The sequence below is a fragment of the Dermacentor andersoni genome, chromosome 3, assembly GCF_023375885.2.
Source record: "Dermacentor andersoni chromosome 3, qqDerAnde1_hic_scaffold, whole genome shotgun sequence".
Lineage (NCBI taxonomy): Eukaryota > Metazoa > Arthropoda > Arachnida > Ixodida > Ixodidae > Dermacentor > Dermacentor andersoni.
This window is the reverse complement of record NC_092816.1, coordinates 222,348,023-222,361,832: the sequence shown is the minus strand read 5'-3', so window position 1 is coordinate 222,361,832 and position 13,810 is coordinate 222,348,023. Positions and strand designations below refer to the sequence as shown.

At 48.7% G+C, this 13,810-nt stretch overlaps 1 protein-coding gene across 4 annotated transcripts in view; it reads left to right on the top strand.

The window, feature by feature from the left end:
* Positions 1-13,810, top strand: part of LOC126535791 (probable ATP-dependent DNA helicase HFM1) — a 266,705-nt gene that overhangs the window by 213,216 nt on the left and 39,679 nt on the right. For all 4 annotated transcript variants that reach the window (XM_072287418.1, XM_055073057.2, XM_072287419.1 and 1 more), the window contains one exon: positions 10,877-10,968. In XM_072287418.1, the coding sequence (XP_072143519.1) occupies positions 10,877-10,968 (92 nt within the window). The remainder of the gene's footprint in view (positions 1-10,876; positions 10,969-13,810) is intronic.

The following is a 13,810-nucleotide window of genomic DNA, read 5'->3' as shown; positions in this document are numbered from 1 at the left end:
AATTGCTTCCGCCCTCGTGAGTGATTTATGTGAGGGAGGATATCGTATCCTGGTACCCCTGTAGTGCGCCAATAAGGCTGAGTATTCATTTGGAAGAGCCGGTGGGCTGTCGACTGTGGATTCTTCGGGTGCTCGGATTGCATACCCCCCGAGATTCTTCGCTCCCCGCTATACCTGCATCTCCCGGCACCCACAGACTCTTCTGTTGAATCGGCTGTGGTTGTGTTTTGTGGTGTTTAACGCCGCCTGTCGTCTCACGGAGTGGTGGCTTATTCTGCAATTCAGGAAATGCTGGCAGGCGTTTTGCGAATCAATTAGAAGGGCTATATACTTGCCGGTTCCGAAGCCCTGAGCCGCTGCTAGAGCGACATCTAGCTCCTCAGCTTCAGTCAAGGTGATTTGGCTTACTGAGTGATTTCACGAAGGTTTGCGCTGATGACGGTGGCGACTCTGCGTCCTTGTCTGGGATGTTGCGTGGCTGCGCCTACGTACACTACGTCGCTTTTGGCAGATTACGTGGGTTGGGTGTAATCTGCAAGTGACGCCCGCCTGCCTTCGTGCAAATTCGGATCCATGTTCTTCTATATCGGGTTCACTCTGAGTTGTCTGCGAATTTCATCCGTTATGTCAGCTGTTGCTGCCATTGTCTTAATTTGTTCAGTATAGCCAAGGCGTTTGTGAAGTGCTCGGCCCGTTGGTTTTTCCACGAGTCTTTCTTTTTGTGTATTGTGTACCTGCCCTCGCTACGATGTACAACGCCTCTCTCTGTGGACAACTTTACGGCGACTAGAATCAAGACCACTCACCGAGTCAAAGATATTCTGACCGTGGCCACACCCGTCACTGGCACGAAAAGCGATTCGTGCACTACTACAATACTTGAAGTGCACCGGCTTAAGAAACCGTTTATAGTGTTCCTGTGTATAGTGTCCCTTCCACACGCACTCAGTGCTTACTCTCCCCCTTTTTCATCTTTCTATTCGTCTTTCCCCCACCCACAGTGTAGGGTAGTAAACCGAGTGCTCGTCTGGTTGACCTCCCGGCCTCTCCTATCCTTGCTCTCTGCCTGACTCTCTCTCTCTCTCTTTCTTTTTGTGGCTGGATCTGAGCTTTCCGATGTTCCTGTAAGGTATTGTACCCATCCAAGACAAGGAGTTTCGCTGTAGGCGTACTGATTGGGAGTTTCAATGCCGTCTTGTACGCTTTCCGAATGATTACTTCTGCTTGTTTCTCTTCATGAAAATTCAGCCATTGGTACGGTACACTATACAAGACCCTGCTGATGACTAGGGTTCTTACTAGTGTAGCGCCCTCCCTCGAGCGACGCCCAGAAACCGGATAGCTCGCGCCCGCATGAGAAGAAAATAAAGAGGGCGCTTGGCCATGGCACGCAAAGCGATGGCTCGTAGTTCTATTCCGACGTCGATACGGATCAGCTGCCTCTTCCGTTCGCTCCATGAGGCATAAGCCTACAAGTGGTGAGCTAGGACGAACACAATGATTGACCCGCCCGAACCCTCCACGGAACAGGACTCACTTTTGCAGGACGTCTCATCGCTGAAGCTTCGCCTCCCACCCTTTTGGCCCCAGAGCCGGCAAGATTGGTTTCACCAGATCGAGTTGCATTTCTGCCTCTACAGTATCACCTAGGAAACGACGCGCTACTACCACGTCGCCTCATCCTGCCTCCTGATGTTGCCTACGAGCTCTCGGACGTTCTCTCCGCCCCCCCGGCGCTACACTATATCAGCACCTCAACACCAAGGTGCTGCAGAGATTCATGCTGTTGGAACGCACTCGCCTCCAGCAGCTCCTCACCGAGGAAGACCTTGGCGACCGGCGCCCCTCGCAACTGCCGCGCCGGATGCGGCAGATTTTCAGCGACCTCCCCACCCACTGAGCGTTGCTTCTAGAGCTTTTCCTCCAACGCCCTTCCCGGCCCACTCGCCTCGTCCTCGCGCCGGCCGGCGACGTCGCCCTCGACCGCCTGGTGGAGCTCGCCGATCAGGTTCGACCTCTCCGTCCATCACTACTGTGTTACCGCCTAGAGACCCGACGATTTCACGCCTTGAAGCCCGCAGTGATGAGCTCGCCACGTCAATCGCCGCGTTTCAGAGCCTCCCCACTCGCCAGGGGACCCGTTCGCCTTGGTCAACGCGCTCTTCCGCGTACACGTGAAGCTCGCAGTCTCATCCCTCCGGATCTCCGCTGACACAGCCGGCGTTTCCAACGCCGAGCCACGAACTGCACACCTCACTGTTCATGGCCGGGAAACGCCCACCAGGATCACTGACGGCGGCGTGTGGTCTCGCTTGGTCTCCCAGCCGCCTTTTTCTGGTAACCGACAAGTTATCCGGCGCCCGACTCTTTATAGACATGGGTGAGGAAATCAGCGTGGTCCCCGACTAAAGCTGATCGTTCCAGGTCATCAGGGCAGTCGCTTCGTGCTGCCAGCCGTGTATAACGATGTACGGGCTCCGGTCGCTCACTCTCGACTTCGGCCTTCACCGCACCTTTCGATTGGCCTTCGTCATCGCAGACGTGATTCACCCGATCATCGGCTCGGACTTCCTCTCATACTTCGACATGGACGTCAGCGTGCGGTGCATCGTCGTCGCCTCACAGATGGTCTGACTCGTCCCTCCATCTCTGGAGTCCTGTCCGACCTTGCTCCCATTGGCATCCGCACGCTGATACATTCGTCCTTGTTCGGAAAAAATCTTGACGTATTTTCCGGAGTTTACAAAGCCATGGAACCTCACTCAGGCCACCACGTTGTCCCCCGTTGTCCACCAGCAGCCGCTCGACCGCGCCGCTTGTTATGAAACCGTCTAACTATTGCCGAACAGGAGTTCGACCACTTGCTGCAGCTCGGCATTATACGCCTGTCGTACAGCGCGCGGGCTTCTCCGCTGCATCTAGTGCCCAAGCGCGATCCCGGTGACTGGCTGTGGAGACTATAGAGCGTTGAACACCAAGGCTGTCCACGACACCTATCTCACATCCAAAACTTTACATCGCGCCTCGGCTGTTGCGCCATCTTTAGCAAAGTGGACCTGGTTAAGGCGTACCACCAAATTACCATCGAACCCGCCGACACATCTAAGACCGCCATCACGATGCCCTTTGCTTTGGATGCCTTTTGGGCTCTGCAGTTCGGCTCAGACTTTCCATCGGTTCATCGCTGAGATCACGAGGGGCCTCCATATTGTGTTCGAGTATGTTGATGATGTCCTCATTGCCAGTTCTACGCCTGATGATCATACGTACCATCTACGTGCGTTGTTCCAACGTCTACCGCAGTACGGCCTGGTTGTGAACGCCTCCAAATATGTTTTCGGTGCATCTCAGCTCGAGCTTTCCGGCCATCACATATCATCGAAGGTATACGCCCGCTCCCGTCCCACGTAATGACCATGCAGGATTATACCCAGCCCATAACACCGCGCCAGTTGCGCCAATTTCTGGGGCTTGTGAATTTTTCGAGGTGCTTTACACCGCACTGTGCGGAGCTGTTTCGCCCGCCCGCCGACCTCCTTCGGGCAACCGTCGTCCTCTGCCATTTCATGGTCATCAGAAGTCCAGGGCACCTTTACTTCTGCCAAGGAAGCACTCGCGAACGCCGGGCTTCTTATCCATCCGTGCAGCAACGCCCCTACTCAGTTGACGATGGATGCCTCCAGCGTGTCATTGGAGCCGTCTTATTGCGTTAAATCCGAGTGGAGACCTTTGTCTTTTTACTCTCGGAAGGTATTTCCTGCTGAGACCCGCTATAGCATTTTTTGCCGAGAGCTACTTGCCATCTACACTGCGCTATAGCACTTTCGACATTTTCTGGAAGGATGCCAGTTTTACATGCTGACCAATCATAAGTCACTGGCGTATGCTTTTCACACCAACTCGTCGAAGTACGTGTCAGGCAAACTACGCTATCTCGCTTATATTTCGGAATTTACAACCGACATCCGCCACGTAAAAGGTGCCGACAGCACCGCCGCTGATTTCCTTTCTCGCATAGCCGCGGTTTACCTTCCGTCTCCAACCATCGACTGGGCTGCATTCTTTTCCGCACAGCACAATGACAGAGATCTCGTCACTTTTCGGGAGACTCTCGCCGACCGCGGTTTGAGCCCCATCCATGCTTGCCTGAGCCCCTGTGGTGCGATGTGTCAGCAGACCTTCCCCGCCCTTTTGTTCCGGCTTCATTACGTTGCACAATTTTTCACTCTGTACACGACGTACGTCACCGAGGTATTCGGGCTACTCAGCGCCTTCTCACCCAGCGCTATGCTGGCCTGGAATGTGCGCGCTTGGACGCGCACGTGTCTGTCCTGCCAGACGGCAGAGGTATCCCGTCACACCAAGATGCCTCCCCAAGCCTTCCTTTCACCATCTTCATCTGGACATCGTGGGCACTCTACCCGTGTCTCAAGGTTATCGTTATATGGTGTACCGTTTCACACGCTGGCCGGAGGCTGTTCCCATTCATGACATCAGCGCTTTCATTTCTACTTGGGTATCTCGATTTGGTTGTCCTGGCACCGTGGCAACAGACAGTGGATGCCAATTTGAGTCCTCCCTGTTAGCTTGCCTTAATCGCATCCTGTGCGCCAGACATTGCCGTACCAATGCGCATCACCCGTGCGCCAACGGCATGGTGGAGCGTCTTCACCGGTAACCGAAGGCCGCCTGGCTACCCGCCTCGATTGCGCCACCTGGGTTGACGCCTTGCTCCTTGTGCTCCTCGGTTTAAGGGCCGTCCTCTGCGCAAACCTACAGCGCTTAGCAACAGAGCTGGTGTATGGTAGTTGTCTCCACGGAGACTTCTTCACATCAATGCAACTACCAGGCCAGCCACAAGAATTCCTACTACGCCTCCTGGACTGTGTTAAAACCTCCGGCCCACTCCGCCCCGTCCTTCGCGCTACAATACAATGTTCGTGCACCGCGACGCTGTCCGACCACCGCTAAGCCCGGCCGACGACCGACCATTGCGCGTCCTCCACCGCACCCGGGAAACCGCCACGCTCCTATGGAACGGCCGTGAAGAGGGAGTCAGCTTAGACCGCCTTAAGCCGGCTTAAGCGGAGACCGCGATGGAAAGCGTCGCACCAGCGCCTGACCTCGTGCTAGAGTGCCGGCCTTCAGTACGGTTTCGACTTCCAGTCTAGGCAGGGGGGGCCCTGTAGCGCCCTTCCTGGGGCGGTGCCTAGAGAACCCGGATAGCGCACGCCCGCATGAGAAGAAAATGAAGACCGTGCCTGGCCCTGTCACGCGAAGCCACCGCTCGCACTTCTGGCGTCGATTCGGGTCGCCCTCTCTTCGCTCCTGAGGCCTGCGGTAGCTTAAAGGTGTCCTGTCCCCGCAGTCCGACGAGTGGCGATTCTCATCCTGGTAACCTGTAGCGTCGTATTTTTGAGGAGCTTCTGGGTGTGCGTACTGCGTTGGTTAAGCTGTCGCCACATCCCCAGCAACCTTATATCATGGTCCCCTCGCGTATCTCCTTGCCCTCGAGGTACACGCTGAGGCTTCTGTCCGTGGGTACCGCCCTGTTCAGTTTGTGTGTCCAGACTCTGAGTTGCTCGGATTTCTCTGTTGTCCCTTGTACGCCTCTTTCTTTTAATATACTGTTCGACGCAGTAGGCGTCTTCTTGTAGTTACGCCTCCTTTTCCGCCAGGGCGGTCCAAATGGCAATGCCATCCGCGTACATCGCATGTCTGATGTCCGGGATGTTCTCTGATTTTGTGGCAAGTCCGATCATGGCTATGTTACATAGCAACGGTGATATTGCTGATTCCTGCGGTGTGCGCTTATTGGGGACTTGGAAGGTATTTGTGCGGGCATCGTTTATGCTGATCGTAGCTGTTCCGTATGAGAGGAATGCTTTTATGCAGCCATGTGGTCATAACTTGGAGTGTTGCTGTGCGTAGATTAAGGAAAATCAATTTAACACGAGGCGGTAGGTGCACTTAGCGGGCATGGCTGAACGAATCTTGGTATCCACAAGTCTGCGGCAGCGGGCAGCTTTGGCGCTAGGGAGTTTCTGTGATATTTCGCACCCTGCACGGCTCGACGAATCGCGCCCTGTATGCACGTATTCCTGAGAAAACAACAAGACGAAGACGGCGTTGTCTGCAGACAACGCCTCTCGTTGTTACTCGAAGCTCCACTTTGCCAGATTGGGCTGGTAATAAATATTCCTGTAGTCGTTCGGCGCTTCGGCACAGGTAACGTGGATGTTTGTTGTGCTGTGTTTGATTTTTAAAGCGAAGCAAGAAGTTCAGCTTGCTATATTCTCTGTAGTCTTACTGCTGTTTTTTTTTGCGTAATATACTTGTTTTTCCGGTCATACCATTTTTTCGTTTCATATAGAATATGCTTCTCTCGCGCAACCTCGTGCCGCCCGATTCTTGGCATGTTCTTCCCTCTGTGCGTCATCGTCGTCACAACGGGAGCATTCGCTGCTGATCTGCCGGCGCCTATTTAGGAAGAAAAAAAATACAGCTATTCACCAGGAGTTCTATCGCAACTACATCTGAGACACTTTATCACGAGGCGTTTCTAGTGCGGTTTAACATTGCAAAGAACTGTTTTGCTCCGCATATAGTCGCTGAGTATTTAAAGAATTGTACTTTTGGCATTGACACACTGAATGTGACGTTTCCTAGCAGATTTTTGTCGCAATAACCGCTCCGCTGCAGAATGATGAACTCCGTGTTATCGAGACGTCGGTGATAGAAACCTAAACTGACTAGTGAGAAATAATTTATTATTATTATTATTATTATTATTATTATTATTATTATTAGTATTGCCGGCGCTGGGGGAGAAATAATTCACACCACATGTAATACTTGTCCAACTCCCGATGCCAAAATGTGGGCTAATTATTAATCTGATTGGTCTAGAACAGCAGAGTGTGACCTATGTGTAAAGGGCGTAAGATTAGAATAGTGAGATGCTCTTTTGTTCCCCTACGATATTCGGTTTTTTGTGTACACGTTCGTATGTCTTCAAGAGTGAGTAGTGTTTGAGAATGTGGGCTATGTACATTACACTTCGAATCACATCGTCTAAAGTCGGTGTTCCAAACTATTTTTCAACACAGTACAATCCGCAGTGCAAATTAAGTCAAGGGAAGCATTGCCAGATTCATATAACATAAATTCTCTGGCTAATGTGTGGAAAGCATCTGACATTGAATAAATTGGCATAATTAAAGAAATTTAGTTTCCTGGGGAAAGAATTGTAGTACTTCACCAATCAGAACTACGTGTTCGTGCGCTCAAGGAATGTCGGGCAGGCATAATCATATATATATATATATATATATATATATATATATATATATATATATATATATATATATATATATATATATATATATATTCCCTTTCCTCTTTCGCACGTTACTTCAGGTGAACCGCAAGGCAGCATTCATGGGCTATTACTATTTCTAATATACAATAATGACTGGTCCAATAAATTTCTTCACACGTGCGCATTTTTGCACACAACTGCATTCTTTATCGTTCCATGAAATGTGCCGATGATCATGCAATCCTCGAAAAAGATCTAGAACTTATTTCTCTTTGGTGTAACACTCAGCTAATGAAGCTTAACGTTTCTAAATGTTGAATTATCTCTTTTAGCCGCAAGCATACTAAATGTACGTGTCCTTATCACGTAAATTATATCACTCTTTTGCATGATAATCAATATAAATATCTTGGTGTTAACCTTACTTTGACTCTTTTGTGCTCAACGCACATTGCATAAATATGCGCCAATGCTTCAATATCATTAGGATACACAAGACGCCACTTGCATAATTGTGCTAAAGAAATTCGTAAACTAGCTTATCTAACATTTTTTCGGCCTCAGCTTGGATACTGCGCATCCGTCTGGTCTCCCCATCAAAAATACTTGATCGAAAAACTCGAGTATATTTAGAATAGGGCTGCGCGTTTTATCTCACATTGTTACGACTATAACAAGAGCATAACACAAATTAAACTCGACCTCTCACTACAGCCCTTGCATGATCGTCGTGATATAGACTTGCTATCATTATTTCATAAATATGTCCATAATAGAGCACCATCAGTCCTGCCTCTTGAAACCCCTCATTACAGGTCACACTGGCTGTACAATCAGTTCAATTTCATGTACATCTATGGAAAGATTAATTCATTTAACTACTCCGCTCTTCCAAGAGCCATTCGCCTTTGAAACAATCTTTCTAACGCCATCGCTTATGAGACTGACCAGGAAAAATTCCGGCGTCTTCTAACGACGAAATTTTCAAACTCTACATAACCAAACGTGTTATTTTTTTCTTGAGTTTTCCGTTATTAGTGTGCTACTACCCCTTAAATACTGTTTTATTAAGCCAAATATTGTCCCGCATGCTCACTAATTCTATTGGTTATATTTTACTTTGCGAAAATTTCTTGTTCGCTGACCTCTCGCGTTTAAAAGCATTCAGTTTTAACACCACGCTACTGCACGTTAGCGCATTTCTTACACTGTATTTTTTTTATATGTATTCATATACGTATTCTAATTATTGTATAATATTTGAGTGTACTCTCCCTCCTTGCACAGTGCGTCTAGGGGCCTGTAAGGTATGCTTATATATATATATATATATATATATATATATATATATATATATATGGAACGAAGATTGCTATTCATAACCTTACGAGACAGAAGGCAAGCGCTTTGGATCAGATAGCGAACGGCTATAGACGATCTTCTAATTGACATCAAGAGAAAAAAATAGAGCTGGGTAGGCCATGTAATGCGTCGGTTAGATGACCGTTAGACTATTAGGGTTACAGAAAGGGTACCAATGGAAACGCAATCAAGGACGACAGAAGACAAGGTGGAGTGATGCAATTTGTAAATTCTCGAGTGCTAGTAGGAATCGGTTGGCGCAGGACAGGGGTAATTGGAGATCGCTGGGAGAGGCCTTCGTCCTTCAGTGGACATATATATATATATATATATATATATATATATATATATATATATATATATATATTAATAACGGGAAAATCAGACATCCACCCGTTCGTTGCAATTGGCACAGAGGAAACCCATACAGGTTCCTTGAGAGAAAAGCCTCGCAGTTGCAGAAAAATTCGTCCTGGTCAGGGACTCGAACCCGGGACCACCGCCTTCCCGGTGCAGCCGCTCTACGGTCTTAGCTAACCAAGCCCCGGACCAGAACGACTTTTTCTTCAACTGCGAGGCTTTTTTCTCGAGGAACCCGTATGGGTTTCCTTTGTAGCAATTGCTACGAACGGGTGGATGTCTGATTTTTCCTTTATTAATTACTTCTCTCCATCTTTCGGGTTTCCGCAGAACCATTACGTCAAACTCTTGCCTTTGCTTCCAGTTGTTGACAAATTTCGACTTCGCGCTACCGATCTGCTAGCCACTTGGTTAGCTCAGACGGTAGAGCGGCTGCCCCGGAAAGGCGGTGGTCCCGGGTTCGAGTCCCATACCAGGACGAATTTTTCTTCAACTGTGAGGCTTTTCTCTCGAGGAACCCGTATGGGTTTCCTTTGTAGCAATTGCTACGAACGGGTGGATGTCTGACTTTCCCCTTTATTAATTACTTCTCTCCATCTTGCGGGTTTCCGCAGAACTATTCATCGTCATCATCATCATTTATTATTCCCTTAAGGGTCCCTTCAGGGACATTACATAAGGGGACAATTACGTCATATACATAATTTCCGTGCTATTTAACATATATGCATAAGAATGCACCGCCGAGATGCATAATGGATTAGTTTACAGCTTACTAAATATATCTGCATTATTTATGTGAATATGAAGATGCCCGCGAATACTCACAAAGTTCGCCGAGCGGCCAGTCGCGCGGCAATGTTGCATGTATTTGCGGGCTTCGTTCACGCTCGGAAAAACACTTTTATGCAGCACGTATCGAGCAAGAGAAAGCAGCATCGGGAGTTTTTCACGTTGCTCTACAATTATCTCGTTCCCACTTTTCTTCCAATTATAATATTTGAGAACTTGATTAATTAATTAAGACTGATTATCTAATTAAGTGGAATTAAAAAAGTAATCTGATTGTCTCTAAGCGATGGCACATATAATTACCTTAGTTCTGTCTAACCACGTGGCATTTGCATACTTTTAAAGTTTGGCTCAAGTTACGTGGGACACCCTGTATGCATGGCTGCATGCAATAATAATAATAATAATAATAATACTTTATTGATGACTTGAGAATCATTACAGTGGAAGAAATCGGGCCTGCCAAAGCCACAGTGGGCTTGAACGGCAGTGCCTGGCAGACAGCGACAGAGCCATCAGAAACACATTAGGCAACAGTGAGAAAAAAAAACACAAATGACAGGCTTCCCATCACGCATTAAAGTGTCTAAGAGCCTTTCTAAGACCATATTTCGTTTTCACATCTTGCATGCTTTGAGGGAGTAAATTAAACATTGCTGGGACATAATAGTTACGGAGTCTTCGACCACATCTCGTCTTACAGCGGGGTGTAACGTAAGGATTCTTTGGTCTCGGGGAACGAACAGGCACATACGGAATTTTATACTGACTTATCCAAAAATGCTTTAAGATAACAGTTTCTAGCAGCAAAGAATTGAAATCGGGTAAGGACAAAGTTTGGACACATCAGATTTGGGGGAGACATCATAAGCAACATGCTTCAGAATGCCACGAAGGACGGAGTTGACCCGGTTTACCAAATGTTGAGCGCCATGACCATATGTAGATATCCCGTACCGGATCACACTGTAGCATAAGGCATGTGCTACAAGCTTTCGGACAGACAATGGCATGTAAATAATTGTGTCTTTTCGTTCGCAGTGGAACGCAACGGAGCCTGCGGAAACAGAAGAGAGAGCAGAAGACCTTGCTCTAGTCGGTGCAGGACATCATGACGGCGCCACAGACTCCACGTGAGAGGCCTTTCGTCACACACTTTGCACTAAGGCACGGGCCGGTACAGTGGCGCAGAGAGAAGAGCGCGAACCGTGCCACGAAGTGTTCCCCGGAGGCACTGTGATCCCCTGCGAAGGCAAACTCCACAGTATGCGCGCAAATCGGTCGCGTTTAGGACTTGAAGCGGCGACCAATTCCTGACTTGGCCAGGCGGTGTTCTTGAGAGAACCAATAGACGAGCAGACGGCAGCGCGTTTTCAAGGTAATAAACAACTCTTAGAGCTGGAAGCTTGAAACAATCAAATGCCGAAAAGAAGGAGCGTGCCAAATACAGCGTATTTTGCTTGCTTTAATGCGCACCGCCGTGGCCACCCATATAAGGAATTATGATCAATGACCTCAATATGCAAATTCAGCCGCTGTGCTAAACATTCTCCAAGCTACTTGCAGCTGCGCAAGGACACTGGACTTGATGAGATATCGAGTTGCGGGCATGCTCATGACTAAGTAAAATGAAAATACCAAAGGTGAAAGGAGTAAAAGCCATGCGACGCATAGTTAATGCCGCTTTATTTAGGTTCCCATTACAACATAGGTATACGCTGCGAATGCAGAAGAAATGGTCAGGGTGTCTGCGAACCGGGAAAACCGGGAATTCTCAGGGATCTTGAATATTCTGGAAATACTCAGGGAAAAATAGGTGAATTTAGGCTTTTATCAGGGATAATTAGCTGCTACTTTATCGAAAGGGAACGAAAGTCGCGGGAATGCTGGCTCGAGTAAAAGAGAGGAATCGTAACGAATCGTCTGTGACGCCGTGTCGTCGCCTGAAGGAGTTCGACCCGAGGTTAAGGCCTTAAGAGAAACCATCAGGTAATTGCTCGCTGAGAAGACGGATAAACTTACAGTGCGAGGCAACTTGAGAAATAATTATATTGAAACGTCCACGACATTAGAAAAAAAAAAAAAGACTGAATCACCGCGAAGCCACATCACAAGTTGCCGTCGTTGGCGTCGAAGTCCCTATAGTTATAACGAAATTATTTTTGAACAGCTCTGATAGCGTCCACGCAACAATGGCTGCTTGCGTAAAGTCAAGCGCTCGTATGCTGAGGCCTAAAGCTCACGGCACGGTGAGCCAACGCGCTCGCTGCGAAAGTGAAACATTGTGCGCGGACATGCAGACGCGCAGTCGGTCGCTGCGAACCCGTGCGGTCGCTGCATTGAAGCTTCATTCTGTTATGCTCCATTCGGTTACACAGACAGCCCTCTATAAGAACATATTTCCCGTTGTTGGCTCTCAGCGATTGCCTGCCTTTCAAGCAAGAATCCGGTTCGGGGGACTCCATCGCGGCGACCGCGCGCAGTGGCGTTCGCTGCAATTATTCGGTAAAGAGAGTGTCTGTAAACTATTCTGTGCTTTTTGTTTGCCGGTGATTATTATTTTGGCAACAAAAAAAAAAAAGAAAAACTTGCGTTACTTCTTACAGAAATAACCAGAAGGGCTCCCGCGTGTTCTTATTGGGCGGCGATAGATCAGGAGCGCGCTGCGTTATCCCTCGTACTACGCAAACGAGGCGCTTCCGACAGATGTCGACTCCGTAAGTCCCCGCCGCCGAGCTATGGTGGCTGCAAGTAGAGGCGGCGCCAACGCCCGTATGTGCGCGGCAAAAGCGCGCTCCTTCGATTCATGCCGCCACCGCAGTGGCGCTGCGGTCAGCATTGCGAAGAGGCAGGATTTTTGGCGAATGGACGTGCTTTTCAGGGCTCCGTGGCGGCGACGACATAATAAGTTTTTGTGCATGCTTTGAGCTTGCTTCTGTTCTTGATTTGCTGATTTTTTTGCCTTTATATAGTAATTGGGTGGTTTTCGCTTTCTTTTTTTTTCTTTGTCTCTCGTATTTCGGGTGAGCGGGTGTGTTTCGCGTACATTTGGTTTTGCAGGATGGTTAGAGCGTCCTTTCACGCCACGTGCTTGTACACGTGCAGCCGGGTGGGATGTTGAGTGTTTGTAGTCTTTCAATGGTAGCTTGGAAGTGGCAAGACTAATAGCTACTAGTGGTTTTACTGTGTGTGTTTTGGTAGAAAAGTGATAGCGTGGCCGCGTGGTTGAGCGTGTGCGAGAGCGTGTCATACCTTCGGTCTCCGCGGCATTGATTGCTTTTGAAACAGGGGTGAGTGTTGCTTTCGGCATTTTCAGGATTTCGATCCTGTGCGTATCGGTTTTTGCTAAAAGGCACGTGCTCTGCATTGATATAGTATTATAGTATTTGCATCAGTAGTAGCATTATTATAGTATTCTATTACTTGCAAAAAGCCGTGCAATACATGGCGAGAAAGCCGGGAAAGCAGGTAGTGTGCGCGGGGTCCCTCAAGGCAGATGAGGAGACGGATGAGAATGGAGAGGGCGTCGAATCAACCGGCACACAATGTGATGTCTATACTAGGCTTCAGAAAATGGAGGCTTTCCAGGAAGAGCTTGTCAAACAGGTGCAAGAGCTCAAAAATGAGCTAAACAGCGAACGTGATGCACGAAAGGTAGTTGAAAAGAGACTTGAAGCAGCCGAGGAAAAGCTGAACAGGGCCGCCATTGTGAACGATGCGTGACAATGGAACGCAGACACCCGACGCGACAGGAGAGGGAGTGTCCGCAAAGTACGTGGAATGCGTGCAGCGTGATGAAGAGTTGGCTGGAAAGAGCGGCACCTACCTTGAAGCCGCCACGCGGAAAAAGCAGTGGCACAGGTGACAATGCTCCAAGGGAAGCAGGAAGAGGTAGGAGAGAGTGAAATGGTGATTATCGCCGGCGACTGAAACCTGGCTGGGTGCTCAAAAGCAATTGTAGAGAAGGTGAAAGAC